Raw genomic sequence first — 13,987 nt, forward strand, 5'->3', positions numbered from 1 at the left:
ATCTCTGTAGCCGTTAAATGGAACGGGTATTTCTTACATTGATGCTCCTACATATTAGCATGCAAGCACCAGTTAAAGTTACTTTCCATCCCTCATATACTGTGTGCACAGTGCACATCCCATAATCCACACACTGCACATCATTTCGGAGCTCATATCTTTGAACGGGTAAGGGCTAGTGTTTGTAACAAGCAAACAACAAGCCTCACAATATTTGGCACCATGTCAGTGCAGCACCGTTTAAGGGCAAAAACAGAAAACACCCAAGGTGCACACAGAACCGGCTTTCTTGTTTCCTTGAGGGCCAACACACACAGTCATGTGGTGCTGCACTCAAACATGTCCAACCTGGGAAATCAAACAAAGACTGATCCCAAGTCCCTACGGCGGGGCACCGAAGTGCTCCCCATATGTCAAGTGTTAAAACATTCAGTGGAAAGATTAAAGCACTCAACCCAAGTGTTGGGCGATGGTTACTGGTTGCACAGACAAAAGAGAGCAAGAAAATCTATAGGATTTTGAGGTTTGCAGTGTGTGGAGGTATGATGTAACCCAGTAAACATTTCCACTCCAGGCAGCAGACTCTGTGGTCTAGATCCTGAAGCATGTCAGGACTTGAGGAATCCACCACAAGCTATAGCCTCCTGCTCGCTCTTGTCTTCCAGTTTCTGTATGTAGATTTTGGCCCCGGTTCAAAAGAAGTCATGACGATTTTAATCTCTTGAACTGTTTCCATGCAACATGGCAGACTGATCAGTTTGTCATACTCCAAAACTAGAAGTTAAACCCCCTGGTTCTGTTAAGATTTGATTTTGGAGACCAATGGGCTCCTCTGCCTAAAAATGAAAAAGATTAGACTAGGGGATTATACACTCTACTGCTGCTCTGTGGTAAAGGCTGGAATGCTATTCATGAGGCCTCTCCCTTTGAAATAACCTAAGTGAATGAATCTTTCTCCTTCCTTTAACATTAGACAAAACTTTCACCATATTATGATCTACACAGTACACAGAGACACTAGTATACATTTTGCACTTCATATTATATTACTCATCTATTGTACTAGATCGTGTGGACAGATCATATCTTACGTTATATAAGACACAAAGGCAAGGCCATTGCACAAGACATTTAAGATGAAATATTTTTTTACAAGTTGTTGTCAGACTGCCCAGTTTGTCCTACTTGGATCTCAAAACAAAGTTAATACATCTATGAACAGTGAATTTTACAAGGGCTCTTTTATATGAGCCTCCAAGTTTAGCAAATTGTAATTTAGCAGCCAGTTGAAAATTAATCCATAATAAAACTTGAGCAGGGAGCATTTCATTAAGCATTTTATTTGTGTGTTGTAAGTGTAGAGACATGGGGTAATAGAATATGAGAGGAGGAGATGCATCCCAGGCCTCTGTTGAAGCCATAGCGGTGCAGTAGTGGTTATGCTCTGGCTCTCTCCATTGCTTTTTGCCCCTTCTACCGTCCAACTTCCCTGTTGCCATGGACTCCTACAGCCTTTCTGAACAATGTCCCTTTCTTTGCTGAAACCTAATCACTCAAGCGCCATCTTCCTGACAAGAGAGAGACCCAGAAATCAATCTCTTTATTAGCCCCCAAAACACACACAGCTCACTGTTGTTATCACCGTCTCCGGTTAGGTTACCAGACGAAACGCCCATTTTCCTTTATCACGCAGTACAAGCCTGGTTTACCCAGGTGAGTTCACGCCATTGGCTCAAATCAGAGCGCACAACTGTCTGTCGGCACAGGGAATCCACTACAAATAAATTCAAACCTGCCAAAGGAGGGTAAGGGTATGGGTCTTTTTTATAAGTAGCCCCAAAGCAGGGCAATTAATGCATTCTTTTTAATGCCATTCTTCCTTAAAAATGTTAATAGGGTGGCAGGAGTTGTGATGTGGGTTGCCGTACCAGTGTGCCATCTGTTTCATATTTTCATTTTCGCCACGGCTTGTGAAACCCCAGTTCCAAACAGCACGCCTAGATTAACAATTACTTTTTAAATCCACCTTCCAACTGCTTTCGAGGCACTGCCTCCTTGTCTGTACGTGTGCTAACACACACAGATGTGCACATAATCTCCACACCCAAAACTGAAACCCCTTTCCCTCCAACTCACCCCCACCTAAAAAGAAATACCAGTGTGGGAAATGAGTCAGCAGCTGGGAGGGAAAAAAGGAGCGGAGAAACCCTGCCAGTGCACCACAGCCAGGGACGAGCATTGGCCTGGGGTTGCTCGTATAGTGTAAGCAGTTCTACAAAAAAAGAAAAGAAAAATCAAAACATGCTGCGAGAGCAAGCTGGGGGTTAGTGGTGGTGGATCATAGTGTAATTAGAAAATAAAGCGTGGAGCCAAGTTTTTCCGTCCCAAATAAACAAGACACAGTCATGTACTACCGTACCGACTTCCTTCGAGCATGCACTTCAGACATCACATACGACGATTAAATACAGGTCAATATTTGGTACACTTTTCCATCTTCCGAATTCTTGTGCAGTTTATGAATTGTAGTGATGTGGCGCCTTGAGGGGTGAAATTCCACGATGGAATCAGATAACTATATATGGTGCAGACAAGAGACGGGTTAAGCAGGTTTATTTAACAAATGCCACGTAAGATGCACCTTTATTGTCTGGAAGGAGCAAAACTTTCCACCACATCCTGTAATTTCGCAATTTTGGAAAACGTGCAGGAAGTTGCTCGGGATAAGGAAATCTGGAGGTCTCAGTTGGAACTGTTACCCCGTGACCGGATTCCGGATAAGCGGTTGAAGATGGATGGATGAAAAACATCCTGTGATGCCCGCCGATGTGCCTATTGTATTTGTAATCGAATAACTAAGCGGTCGAAGGTGGCTGCAATCAGCCCCAAGTCTCTAACCATGCCAAGCTGTTTAATGACCAGCATTGAGCTGAGCACATTAGTATTCAGCCCCATTCATTCCAGAGTCCAGACAGTCCCCCACAAATCCAGGTGTCTGGAGGGAACCCAGATCCTGCTAGGGCCTCATTCTCTGTGCTGGTTGGATGAGGGTGGAGTCTTGTCAGACACATTCCACTGGCCAGAAGACCCAACACAGATAGGAAGTGGAAAGCAAAACACTAACGAGGGATGGGCACCATTCAGTGTGGGACAATAGCTAAACGGGCAGCTAAAACGACCCAAAGGGGTAGTTCAGTTTACCCCCCAAAATGTGTTGTTTTTGAGCGGTGGTCACAACGCTCCTATACGTGGCCGTGTGTGTGGGTATGCGTGTCTGTAGCCTGGGTATGCGTGTCTGTAGCCTGCAGTAACCTTTTCTGACCACACATGTTAAGGGAGGGGCGCTGTTGTTCAGACTCACATTCACACACACACACACACACACACACACACACACACACACACACACACACACACACACACACACACACACACACACACACACACACACACACACACACACACACACACACACACACACACACACACACACACACACACACACACACACACACACACACACAGCCTCCACCGCTCAGTGATTTTTTTCTTTCTAATAATTACTCATGAAGCCTTGAATGCCTTCATGGGGATTATTTTGTTTTTGTGGTATTCTTGATACAATATAGCAATATTTAATTGAAGTAAATAGGAGGCCAACAAGAGCAACAATACGTTATATTAAAAATTATCAAGCAGGAGTCATGACAGTTACATCGTCCTTGGATTACACTGTACACTGTTAAAATGTTTGTATATGGTTTGGCCGTGGCCTCCCATCTAACATATAATTTTCCGAATGTCTGTCTGTCTGTCTGTCTGTCTGTCTGAGTGTCTGTCTGTCTGAAACCGCGTTTCTCCTCAGTGGCTGGAGCAATTGATCTGAAATCGCATCACCATCAGCATATGAACACACCTGACATAACTGTGAAGCCCGTTTGTCACTTTCACAAATCGTATGCTGTATAATTGCATTTTTGGAGCTGTGTGGAACACAAGCTCCCTATACGTGGCCGTGTGTGTGGCCGTGTCTGTGTGTCTGTCTGTCTGTCTGTCTGTCTGTAGCCTACAGGACCTTTTGTGACCACACGAGGGCGCTGTTGTTCAGGCCAGGCCAGACACCCACACACACACACACACACACACACACACACACACAGCTCCACTTCGAACAGAGGTTCGATTTTTATGGTGTATCTATATCTATTTAGCCTACAGTACCTTTTGTGACCACACATGTTAAGGGAGGGGCGCTGTTGTTCAGGCCATGCACAATCACACACAAACCCACACACACACACACACACACACACACGGGGGGGGGGGGGGGGGGGAGTGTGTGTGTGTGCAGGCGGGCAGGCGGGCGGGCGGGCGGGGGGGTGGTTCTGGCCCTGTTACAGATGTTGTCCAAAATCATGCAGATCGGTACACAGTATCTCTGTAGCCGTTAAATGGAACGGGTATTTCTTACATTGATGCTCCTACATATTAGCATGCAAGCACCAGTTAAAGTTACTTTCCATCCCTCATATACTGTGTGCACAGTGCACATCCCATAATCCACACACTGCACATCATTTCGGAGCTCATATCTTTGAACGGGTAAGGGCTAGTTTACTTAATTTACAATTAATTAAATATTGAAATAATTCATTAAGAATGTGACACACACAAAATAAATCTCCATGAATTCAAGGCTTATGCGTAAAGATTTTGGATTAACTACTAAAAATATAAAACCTGTTTTTTTTTTACGGGTGTTAATTCAGGTGGTACCTCAACATTTTCCCTGTTTGTTTCCACCAAACACAATTCCTCTACTTTTAAGGATTCACATGAAACAGAGCGAGGAGAAGCACGAGTGAGCGCACAGCCTTACTGGAAACAAAGAATCAGTCTTCAGTTCTCCAACATCGTGAGTAATTCTCTGTCAGGGTACACGTTCGGCAATTGTATATGTATGGACAACAGCAAGGGATTGTTGGCAAAAGTCTGTCCCTGCTTGGATTCTTGTCTCTCTCACACAATATTAATGATTATCAACGGCACTGTACTTGACACAGGTTGCTTTGAATGGTAAGCTGACAAAAGGTGGTGAGTGCTTCTACACGTACACGTCATCTGCACATTGAGCCCTATGAAATGATGAAACTTTGCAATGTAAACCAAGTTTGTTTCTTCTTCCACCACACCCTGTGTGTGCGTGTGTATGAGTCGAGGAAGGACAATGTCTGTGTTTGCTTGACCGAGATCTTTTAGTTGTACTTCCTGTGGGGGGGGGGGGGGGGGAGGGACAAAGCAGCAGGTGCAGATCCCTGCCATTTTCTTTCCTGTCACGATTAACTGGTTCTCAACTCCTGTTCCAAAATGTACTATTCGCACACTGTGTGACACAAATTAGTGGCTGAGACAAGGATCTCTACATCCAGACGGACAACCCCAACAACCTGTCCATTACGCAATGTGTTGCCCAAGAGAGAATAATAACACACCTACAAAAAGGAGTGTTCCTCCTGGCTATAATTCTGGGCTTGTGGATGGACCATCAGTCTCAAGGTGAATGCAGATTCCAGCAGGCATAGATTGCTGGGTTCACGAGACCTGCGGTTTAAAGTTTTATGTTTTGCTCGTCGTGCCACTTTTTCCACAGATTAGGACACACCTATAAAAACAATTTGACACTCAACAGCCAGGCCTGTTTTTTCTATTTGTAGAAAGGACTGTTGTTGTTTTTTTTAAGGATAATCTCAACATGTGTTCAGTATATCTATGCCATCAGTGTCCCTCAGTGTTTATTTATCCATTTGTAACATCAAGTGTATAAATGTAACCAAATGGACCCGTAGGGGTTAAATTAACACTGAGGATTTTATAGTGTATCCATACAGCCAGAGGGTGCAGCAGACTTCTGTAATGACACAGCAGTTATGAGAGAATGCAGCATTTCAATGCCCCACTAAGAAATGCACTGCCGTATGGAGCTACAGAACTGAAAACTAGATTATCAAGTCAATACATTGTGGTGTTCCCTCTTTTACCAACAATGTGAGTAATAAAGAAATATTCTGCTTTCACCACAACCCAACGAAAAGTCAATGAACATTCCAAGATTGCAATCACCAGCTCTAATCAGCCAATATTCAGCTTCATGCCTGGTGAGTGCCATAAAACAGACTTATCGAATCATTCCACACCAATCTCTATAACCGAAAGTCTGTTTGCCGGCCTGTTTGTCCGAGGTGCACTTCTCATCCTGATAAAGAGTCGCACCCGGCGGGTTTACAAAGAGGACCTTTCTTTCTCAGAGGACACCTCCTCTGTACGGCTTCAGGTTACTGGGGACGTAATCCAGTTGGGAGCACAAAGCGCTTCCTCTCTGTCGGCCAGGACCTGTGGGCGCTGCTCAGTCACCGTGCCAGGCTCACACTAGCACAGTGGTTCCCAAACTTTTAAGCCCAAGACCCGAAAGAGAAATTTAGACCCAAACTAGTGAAAACCACAGATCACAACATGGCTGCTATTTTCACTACTTCTAAAACATTTGTTTTCTAATTTATGGGGCTGCTATTTTCACTACTTCTAAAACATTTGTTTTCTAATTTATGGAAATTCTTAGATTTTTCTTTGATTTCTTCACAAAATTACTGAAAGAAATCATTTCAATTCATCCAAAAGGTTTGCTTCTGTTTTGTTTTTAACTTGTTAACTGCCAGGGGCCACAAGAGGCCGCTAGAGTGCCAGACATTTCCCCATAAGGCTTCACTATAACATCCGGGTATCCAGGCAGAACTGCCTTGTGTTTTCACTGCAATGAGTGTTAAATGGTAAATGGTAAATGGTGCATTTATATAGCGCTTTTATCCAAAGCGCTTTACATAGATTGTGCATTACATTCACCCATTCACGCACACATTCATACACCGGTGGCGGAGGAAACCATGCAAGGCACCAACCTACTCACCGGGAGCAATTAGGGGTTCAGAGTCTTGCCCAAGGACTCTTCGACACTAACTCAGGGGGAGCCCGGATTCGAGCTGGGAACCCTTCGGGAACCCTTCGTGCTCTAATAACGGTTTCTCTACGGGAAAATCCCAGTTGTCCGGTGTCCCAGTTGTCCGGTGTCCCAGTTGGGCGAACAGAACAGACTGTAATTATTGTCCACGACATTGCAAGCGGCGCGAAGCGCCGCGCGAGTTACGAAGCCGTGGTGAATGCAATCGTTATATTTATGCCCAGGCCGTAAGGCCTGGGCAAGCGCACGATAAACGCATGAATGGGATGAAGATCGCCTGCTTTACAGTCTGTTCGCCCAACTGGGACACCGGACAACTGGGACTAGCCCTTCTCTACCCCTGAGCTATGCCGTGTTATGAACGTGAACCGGAGGGAGTGAGGTAACAGTTAGCTATCGGCTGTTTTTTTTCTTTAGAAGACCGATCTGAGGCTATTTAGCTGCAAAAAAAACTTTTTCGCTGCCCTAGGAACACAGTTCAGAGAAAAAGGTCTCTAAAGATGTGACAATGTATTGGATTCGGCGGCGCGGTGCGGCGGCGTTACCCGATTACGGGCCCGTGGAAAGAGATCGCGGTAGGCGGCCTGGATGAAAAAATTTAGTCAGGCTTCGTCGAGGCCTCAGATTATTTAATTCATTTTATTAAAGAAACCGGAATTGTTCGGTTTTGGTACCTCGGATACGTCGCGCAAAAATAGAGTTTTTTGGGGGGGGCTCTAAACTTTATTCTAAACCATTTTCAATGGAATAAATCGTCGCAACATGTAGAATGGCTCGTTGGAACGCGATGGACGAGCCAGGACCACCCACGTCTCTACTAGCAGCTCAGGGTAAGTAAAATAGCAAAAGAAATATTGTATTGGATTGAAAAAAAGAAACGAAATTCTTCGGTTTGGGCACTAAAAGAGTTTAAAAAAAATGAAACAAAAAACAAAGGAACCCAAAAAAATCTGTCTACTCTGCGACCCACTGTTTGGGAAACACTCACTATTATATGGGAAAATTGTAGCACTGAAGCTTTTAGTCAGCTAGGCCTCAGGTAGGAGTCATAGTCAAGGGCTGTCCTTGTGAAGCAGTCACCCCTTTACAGGTCCATTTTTACACTCTCACAATTAAATTGGCACAGAGGGATTTTACAGTGTACAAAAAAAACACACCACAGTCTCAACTCTCAACTGAGAGGGGTTTGAAATCCCAGCCACTACCGCTTCACTACTGTCTTTCCTGTATATTTTTGCACACACACACACACACACACACACACACACACACACACACACACACACACACACACACACACACACACACACACACACACACACACACACACACACACACACACACACACACAGTTTAAGATCAGTTTACCTTTTCCAGATTTGTTCTGAATCTGTAATACTCCAAGCCTCAGCCTAGACAAACCTTATTTTCTGGCTTTATAGAATAGACCAAAGTTCACTAAACTGTCCTGCAACATAGGAGTGACATATTTAAAATGCTATACTCCAGTGTCACTCTCTTTGAACACGAATTCTAATAAAAAGATACAACCGTGTCAATAATAATCACATACGCCGGCCTAATGCTAATGTTATGATCAACTTGTGAGCTGTCAAGGAGAACATGATTGAAGACTCACTGCACTCTGAAAACGCATCTTTAGATTCTACCCCCCCCCCCCCACACACACACACACACACACACACACACACACACACACACACACACACACACACACACACACACACACACACACACACACACACACACACACACACACACACACACACACACACACACACACACTCCCCTTTCCTTGTATGCCTGCCTTCTTGTCTGAATATGTTGGTTAACTTGTTTACATATGTTATTTTGTTTGTTTCGCCGACCATAAATGTTAAGTAATCCCTAGATAAATGCCTGAATTGTAAATTGTTGTTTACTGTAAGAGACTCAAAAGTCAAAACTAGCATATTACAGTGAAAGGTAAAGTGAGACGCATCATAATAGTCACCACTCAGAAGAGGGCTGAGACAGCAGTAGTGCACTGTTATTTGTGTGCCCCCCCTGGTTTTGGTCCCCTCTACCAGGATCCCCTACTGGGCCAACTCGGGGGTTCCACTCCCTGAGATAACAGTACATTTCAGGGCCTGGATAAACAATGACGATTTATTTTTCCCCCATTCAGCCAAAATACTGGTTAGATGTTGATAATACAGGATGTGATCCATCACTCCTGCCGCCCACCCCACCCACACAACACTGGGTTGATGTTTGTAAAAGGGGTGAAACAATAACCGATTGAGAGAGTAAATTATAATGAATCAAATTTACTTTTAGAAATCGAATAATCTGCTCATATTTACAACTTTACCAAAAGTGAATGCCTGACTATATACATGTAATTATAACATTAAGTTATAATTATAACATGATGTTACTGATTTTGACAGCTGGGTTAACCTTTTAAGTAATTTCCAGATGTCTGTTTGGGCTCAGATAACGTGTGATGAGCATTCACCATCACCATCATTTTGGACGTTATTACAGTATTTTAAAATCATTGTGTGGTTTAATTAAACATATAGCTGACTGTAGCCATTTTGTTTGTAATGCAATGCCAACAACATGAAGGCAGACAACAGAACCATGCATGCCCACAGTGCATGAAATGATCTTTCAGAAACCAAAAGGTTTACGTGAAGGGATTAGAACGAAATAATTGTGACTTGCCATTTGCCCCAAAGAACTTACATCTCTTTTAAACAAGTTACAAGTAATAAAATCAAGAATTTCCCAGCCATAATGAGACAACTTGTCCATGAATGAGATCATAGGCATGAACGCATACCTCCTCATGCCCACATTAGCCAAAAGTGAAAAGTCCCTACATGTTCAGTGGCATGCATGGCTGGTTCACAAACAAAGGGTAGAGAGAGGAACCACTCGGAAGGACAAAACCACCCATCCACTGTGGTAGCTCACCACCAGGGTGGCCATGTTTGCATACAGCAGAGTACAGTCAAAAGTCCCACATGCCACTCAAGTGTAATATAGCCTGTCCCCATTCTGCTTTGTCTCACCAAAGAGTCACAGCTCGTATACAGTGACAACAATATTATGTAGAAGGCAACACGTAGACCATGTGCTTGTCTCTTCTGTGGTGCAGGGAATCAAATCCCCCAAATATCACATTTCTAAAGCGAAAAGCCAATTCCTGCACACAACAAGTATCACGTCTGCACTCTGCATTGATTTATTCATTTAAAAGGAACTTTCTCAAGACATCTCAACCGTACATGATTGAGATTTGAGTCACGTTTTGAAAATGTCAACAATAATTCCCCCAAATACCAAATGTTCCATAGTAACATCTGAAAAAATCTCAGTTGAAAATGTCTACCCTTCCCTGATCTTTCGCTGGTCAGTGTACCAGAGGCCCTCAAACTGAACTTCCCTAAACCATGTCTCAGGTGACTAAAGTATAAACACCCCATAGTTTTGGTTTCTCTAAACCATGATAAAACTTGTGTGATGAAACTGATGATACAGCGGAGCAGCCATGACGTGAACAGGTCAAAGAAAGGCAGTAATTTTGTACCTCTGCCACTCTGTGACATGCCTACGCAGAAATACCTATGGCAGACAGTTACTTCATCAGATAGGCTGCGGTTATGAAGGAAACACTTGTGCAACATGTTTTCAGGCTCCAATGAAAACAATATAAATCTTGGCACGGTCACTCTTGCAAAAGAGGTTCTTAATCTTGATTACTTTTGTCATTGTTAAATGAAAGGTTAAACTAAAAATAATAACAGAAAGGTTAATGAAGGCACAAAAGAAAATACCTACCAGAATAGGTTCTGTGGAGAAGTTGATTTTCCTCCGTGGTGGGGGGTCATCCTCATCGGACAGCCCAGGCACCTCCTCGTAGTCTTCCTCCTCATCGTACTCCTCCTTGCACGACTGCCCCTCCTCCTGCTGCTGCTCTGCTGCATCCTGCTCCTCTTCTTCCCTGAGGACCTGGTCTACATCCCTGTCATCCACAAATGCCGCGTTCTCAATGCCATACACCACCGGAGAGGCCCTGTCCCGGATACCCTGGCCCACCTGCTCCTCCTGCTCGCTCTCCTCCTCTGCATCCTCCTCATGGCTTCCTTCGATGCTAAGATCTGCTGCTACGGTCCTGTCGTCCTCCTCCTGCCTCCTCTTCCCCTCTTCAGTCAGTCCAACCTGTGGTTTGTCCTCTGGGAATACACTTGCATTCGCCTTCTCCGCCTTGTCCCATGTCTCGTCACTTTGCGGGCCCCGCCGCACAGGCCCACCATTGTGTTTCTCCTGGGGCAGGTTATGCTGAAGGTCTGCCTTCAGATCTTTGTGGGTTTGTGCCTCCCCCTCCTCAAACACGCTGTCATCAGGGCACTCGTCTTCGTTCTCCTCGCTCTCCGACGACTCGTTTTGGACTACGACTAGCTCTGCTCGCACCACACCCACCCCAAGCTCCGAGGCCTGGCCGGTTGGGCCTGATTCTGTGTGCCCATCGCTCTTAGCAGTCTCACAATATCTGTCTCTGCTTGTGCTCTGAATGCCGCCGGTTAACGGTAGACACGCTTTCCCATCCCTCTGGGGCGGACTGCAGGTCTCAAGGCCCTCTCCACCAACAGATGGTCTACTGAAGCCATCGCCAGATGAGGACGATCGCTTGTAGCCATGGCTGACAGGGGTGGCTTGCTCTGGAGAGAGGGGTTTCTGAGTGGCATCAGTTTTTGGAGAGTTGGGCTTGCACACTGCGTTAGTCACTGGGAAAGTTGGTTTGATTGTGATGATGGCCACAGGGGAAGATGCTTTGTTGATTACACTGGCAGTTGGGGATATGGATTTATCAGTAACATCACTTGGTGAGGAGGGGCTGTTAGTGGCTTCTTTAACCGAAGCAGCAGGCTTATCCCTTTTTGGAGATGTAGGCGGATGTTCAGTAGGAGTGCATGATTTCGCGGAGACCACTGCTCCTTTAGTGGTGGCTCTGTTGGGCTCCTCTGAGCCATTGTCGGCCACAAAGTTGTCCAGCCTCCTGGAGATAGGTCCGGCATTCAGCGACACCCTGGAAACATGCCTCTTCTCCTCGTTGTCTGACTTTTCGTCCCCCCGGAATTTTACTGTTGATGTAAGTGGTGGCTCTGATTTCACAGCAGTCTCAGTGGATCCTGAAACTCTCCGCATGCTTTTCCCCTCATCAGAGGCACTACCAAGGGACACGCGAGTCACTACTCTGTTCGAGGACTGCTTCTCTGCCCCAGGCGGGTCTTTGGTGCCCCTTTCAAAGAGTTTCCTAGTTACAGAAAACTTCTCTGCCAATGCTACTTTGTCAATCTCAGTATCTTCTCCCTTGGGGGTCTTGTCTAAATTATGCGATTCCGGGCTTGTTGGGCTTGTTGTGGCACTGGCACCACTTAAGCTAATTTTGTGTGTGCTTGTTGGAATTTGAACCTTTGACGGGGACACTGGGGGCGCCTCAGACTTTAAAGGTGTTTTCACTTCCTGACACTCTTGCTGCTGGCCATCCATCTGTAGGAATATGTTCTTTATTTTATTAACTCGGTTTCCAAAGGGCCTCCCTCTAGAATCCTCCCGGGTGTCACTGGATCCATTTGCATATGACTTCGTACTAGCGCCCTCGGATTTTGTCCCATCAAAAGTGCACTTAATGGCGTGGAAGTCTGACTTGTATGCATTTCTATGTGGAGAGGCACTCCGCAGGGTCCTCTCTCCTTTGTTTTCCGTTTTAATCATTGTCCCAACAGATTAAGCCCACAATTTAGTCGGAATGGAAGAGCAGAGAAGTTTCACCGGGGAATGTTTCCTTATTTGTAATGCACTGCAATCCTCTTCTCAGACCCTTCTACAGGAACGGTGCCATCATGGGTCCGGCGGCGCCTCTTCGGCACATTGTCTCAACTAAGAACACACAACCAAGTCATCTATAAAGAAAAGAGCGAATACATGTTAAGTCTAGTATGATCAGAATACGTTTATCTTATTCGACACTAATGTCCACATGCTCCTACAGTTAACTTGCTGCACTAACTTCAGGTCTTGACTGAATCAAGCAAACCCCTTATTCGACCTACATTACACAGGCATTATACACTTTTGAGGATCCAAAAAAAACGTAAAGTTACGCTAAAGATTTAGCACAAAAAGGCAAAGGGAGCGAAAAAAAAAGAAGAAAAAACGCAAAGCGAGACAAGAAACAGTCGAGTATGTTTAATACAAATTCATCTTTTGTTGTCTACTGAAACGATTATAATAATCTGAGATTGTGAAGGATTTGGGAGGCTTTCAATCATGGAATTCGTTTAACCAGCCACACATTAACACTAGTTAGTTACCCTCAATCAAACGAATCGCTAAACAAAGTTGCACTGGGTCAGTCCAAGTCGTTCAGTTTGGTCGATTCATTGTCGCTATTGTAACTTACAACACGCTTTTAAAACTATCAACAACCGGTCCCGCTCACACACACACACACACAGACCAGAGAAAAGTAAACAACTTTCATAGCCTCTTCTTACCTTACAACTTGCTTCATTGTGTTCGTCGGGAGGTGAAAGCTCGCCTACTACTGTGAGTCCTGTCCATTTATTTCCACTATGAAACTTGTGCCTTCTTCCTCACCGCCATCATTCCACACTCTCGCTCCACAACGTTTTCCTGCCTCCCAGACCTGTCGCGCAGTGCGCGGGCACGAGTCTGGCACGCCACGAGATCAGACACAAATCGAGGGCGCGCACACATTCCAAGGCTGTAACCCCCACCCCTTTCCCGAGCATGGCGCAGGCACACGAGAGACCCATGGCGTGGGAAAGGGCCCTATCCTTACCCCACTCTCTGCACTGGCAAAATGCCACACATCCAGGTAAAAAAAAAAAAAAAAAAAAATCCATTACACGCATTTAGTACGACCTTTGTATGAGT

General features: G+C 45.0%; 1 protein-coding gene across 2 annotated transcripts in view; it reads right to left on the reverse strand.

The window, feature by feature from the left end:
* Positions 1-13,724, reverse strand: part of ppp1r9ala (protein phosphatase 1 regulatory subunit 9A-like A) — a 33,722-nt gene extending 19,998 nt beyond the window's left edge. For both annotated transcript variants that reach the window (XM_080752545.1, XM_080752544.1), the window contains exons 1-2: positions 13,585-13,724; positions 10,865-12,990 (exon numbers count right to left, since the gene is read on the reverse strand). In XM_080752545.1, the coding sequence (XP_080608671.1) occupies positions 10,865-12,802 (1,938 nt within the window). In that variant the 5' untranslated portion in view covers positions 12,803-12,990; positions 13,585-13,724. The remainder of the gene's footprint in view (positions 1-10,864; positions 12,991-13,584) is intronic.
* Positions 13,725-13,987: the final 263 nt, after the last annotated feature.

This window comes from Nannobrachium achirus (assembly GCF_963921795.1).
Source record: "Nannobrachium achirus genome assembly, chromosome: 22".
NCBI lineage: Eukaryota > Metazoa > Chordata > Actinopteri > Myctophiformes > Myctophidae > Nannobrachium > Nannobrachium achirus.